We start from the raw sequence: 3,257 nt of genomic DNA, 5'->3' as shown, positions 1-3,257 counted from the left end.
AGCGCACTTATAATAAATGCGCGAAGAGAAAGAAGACACGAAAAAAGAAACACGGAGGACACGAAAACGACGCTGCGCCTGCGTGAGTGCACGTGTTTGTGTGCTCTACCTCTTCACCACTTGTACTCACGTTGGCGGCTTCGGCTGCCTCGGTGAACGCCCCTGTCGGAAAGGCCGGTCGGCCTGCCGCCACGGCGCAGGGGAGCGCACACCATTCATGCGCTCGCTCCCCCACGCGCACCGGCGGAGAGGCCACAGGGTGGCCAGAGAGAGAGAGAGCGAGGGAGACACTCGGATAGAGCCACAGAGGCGCCACGCGCAGGCACACTCACACTTGACGCAGGACGAGAGGAGCGGAAGAAAGGCAGAGGCGGCAGTGGAAATTCGGCCGCCGGACGGGGCACAGACGCGCACCGTTCACGCACGGAAGGACAGCATAGATGGCTCTGCGCGCAATCGTCCGTGGGCAAGTGACCGGCGCAGTCCCGTACCCACCCCGGCCCTTCTGCTGCGCAGTACCGAAAAGCGTTCTCCTCGTGGTTTCCGCGGGCGTCACAGCGCGAATACTCCTGTGATCAAGCACATAAGGAAGCGAGAGAGACTTCACGTAGCAGAAAGTACACGGCAGTGCGTGAGCAACACGGAGCAGGCGATGCAACGATTTGAAAAAAAAAAAAAATGCAGGCGTTGTAAGTAGTGTGGTGGTGGTGGCGCGCACTGCGGTACACAAGCCCACGCGCAAGCATGCACTTCACAAGCTGCTCGGCATCTCCTTCGCCTTCATCATCGAGCGCACACGGAGCGGCAGCCCGAACAGCCGGATGAAGCCCTCCGCGTCGTGGTGATTGTATAGGTGTTGGCTGTCGCCGAACGACGCGATGTTCTTGTTGTACAGCGAGTACGGCGACTGTGCACCAGCAGGCACTAGGTTACCTTTGTACAGCTTCAGTGTCGCCTCGCCTGTCACCGTCTCCGCCATCTGGTCGAACATCGCGGACATCGACTCGCGCAGCGGCGTAAACCACTTGCCGTCGTACACAAGCTCGGAGAAGCGCACTGCCGACTGGCGCTTGAAGGACTGCGTGTCACGGTCAAGGCACAGCGACTCCAGCATGTCCAGCGCCTTGTACAGGATCGTCCCCGCGGGTGTCTCATACACGCCGCGCGACTTCATCCCTACCAGGCGGTCCTCCACGATGTCCTCGATCCCGATCGCATGCTTGCCGCCAAGCGCGTTCAGCTCCTCAACAAGCTCCACACTCGACATTTTTCTGCCGTTCACGGCGACGGGGATGCCCTTCTCGAACTGGACCGTCACGTACTCCGCCTCGTCCGGCGCCTTCTCCACCGTGTTGCACAGCCTCAGAAGCCTCGCGTACGCCGGCTCGTTTGCTGGGTCCTCCAGGTCCATGCCCTCGTGGCTGATGTGCCACAGGTTGCGGTCGCGCGAGTACAGGTCAGACTTCGTGCACGGTACAGGGACGCCATGGGCCTCCGCGTAGTCGATCGCGTCCTCGCGCGACTTGATGTTCCATTCGCGCCACGGCGCCACGCACTTCAGGCTTGGGTCCAGCGCCATGACCGCCAGCTCGAACCGCACTTGGTCGTTGCCCTTCCCCGTGGCGCCGTGGCAGATCGCGACAGCGCCCTCCTTGTGCGCAACTTCAACAAGGTGCTTCGCGATCAGGGGTCGCGCGTGCGACGTCCCCAGCATATACTTCCCCTCGTACGTCGCGCCAGCTTTCAACGTTGGGAAGATGTAGTCCGTCACGTACTCCTCACGCAGGTCCAGCAGGTATAGCTTCGACGCACCGGACTTCTTCGCCTTTTCCTCCAGCCCGTCTATCTCACCGGCACCCTGCCCAACGTTCGCACAGCACGCAATCACCTCATAGTCGTAGTTCTCCTTCAGCCACGGGATGATCACAGACGTGTCCAGGCCGCCGCTGTACGCAAGCACCACCCTCGGCTTTTTGCCGCACACAACCTCCGTCGCCGTTGCAGGCATCGCGAGGGGGAGAGGGGGGGTGAGGGAGTGGAGAGATGTGGAGGCGTGCAGGCGAAGGGGAATGAGGAGGAGGGAGAGGGGCAACGTGGGGCGAGGCGCGCAGAGCACGACAGAGGGAGGCAGAGGGAACGAGGGGAGGGCAGGGGGGATGTTATGACGTGACCTGCTCACTGCCTGCCTGGAGTGTAACGTTGCTTCTGCTGGCAACGCTGGTGGTGATGGTTAAACAGCTCTAAGAAAGTCGACGTTCAAAACAACGAAAAAAAAAGAACCAGCTGCAGTAATGAAAAGCAGAAAAACAAGTTTTGAAGAGTGTCTGAGAGGTCACGGAGGAATCCGTGCGCTTCTGGCGCGTCGGCAAGGCGGAGAGAGCCTGCGGGGGCGGGGGTGGGGGGGGGTGTAGCCGGGAGAGAGAGTGGCCAGAAGAGTGGGGAGAGGCCAAGGGAGAGAAAGGAGAAAGTAGCACCGAGAAAGCATCGGCGCGCCTTCACGCGCATCCTCAGCCGGCATGCAGGCGACTCCGTCGCGGCGGCGCAGCTGCACTCGTGGCGTCTTGAACGATATCGTACAGCCAATACTGTCACGCACGACTCAGAGGCGCTCCCCTAGCCGGCTATGCCGTGCAAGACTTTGTGTTCCACATGCATACAGATTTCACTCAGAAACGGTAAGGATGTAAGGTGCTATTCAATGAACTAGCATATGGCCGCTGTGGCGCCTAGTCCGCGGGTACCGACGACGCACCGCCATCGCGCAAATGCAAGCGCGCTGCCGTGAATAGGAGAAGACAAAGGCAAGATTGGTACACGGCATGTGGAGCACTTCGTTCTCCTGCACGTGCATGCGGGGTGGCGTACGACGAGCGGCTTCTGCTTTGAGATCGGCAGGTTGCGACGGAGTCTTTCATTGGTGCGCACGGGCTGCTGCACAGACTCGTGCGACGTCAGCCGAGGAGATCGACGAAGTCTTTGGCACCACGGCGGCCCAGTGCCTCCACCATGCTGTGGAATATGGACTGGCGGTTCATCACAAGCTCGCGCGGGCTGCCCATCTCCGCAACAGCACCGTGGTCCATCACGATGATCTTGTCGTACTGCGCGACAGTGTGCAGCCGGTGCGCGATCGTGATCACCGTGTACGCCGAGAACGCGCTCATCACTGTCGCCTGGATCTGCCGGTCAAGCGCGGGGTCGATGTTCGCCGTCGCCTCGTCCATCAGGATGAACCCGCTCCCCTTCTTCAGCAGCGC

At 60.9% G+C, this 3,257-nt stretch overlaps 1 protein-coding gene across 1 annotated transcript; it reads right to left on the bottom strand.

The window, feature by feature from the left end:
- Positions 1-751: 751 nt before the first annotated feature.
- Positions 752-2,008, bottom strand: LDBPK_230300 (argininosuccinate synthase, putative; the record flags this gene model as incomplete). The annotated part of the gene is made up of 1 exon (XM_003860883.1): positions 752-2,008. One exon carries the CDS (start codon positions 2,006-2,008, stop codon positions 752-754), a length of 1,257 nt encoding a protein of 418 aa, XP_003860931.1.
- Positions 2,009-3,257: the final 1,249 nt, after the last annotated feature.

The sequence above is a fragment of the Leishmania donovani genome, chromosome 23 (assembly GCF_000227135.1).
Source record: "Leishmania donovani BPK282A1 complete genome, chromosome 23".
In the NCBI taxonomy this organism is placed as follows: Eukaryota; Euglenozoa; class Kinetoplastea; order Trypanosomatida; family Trypanosomatidae; genus Leishmania; species Leishmania donovani.
The sequence above is the reverse complement of the archived record's forward strand: the minus strand, read 5'-3'. Positions and strand labels throughout refer to the sequence as shown.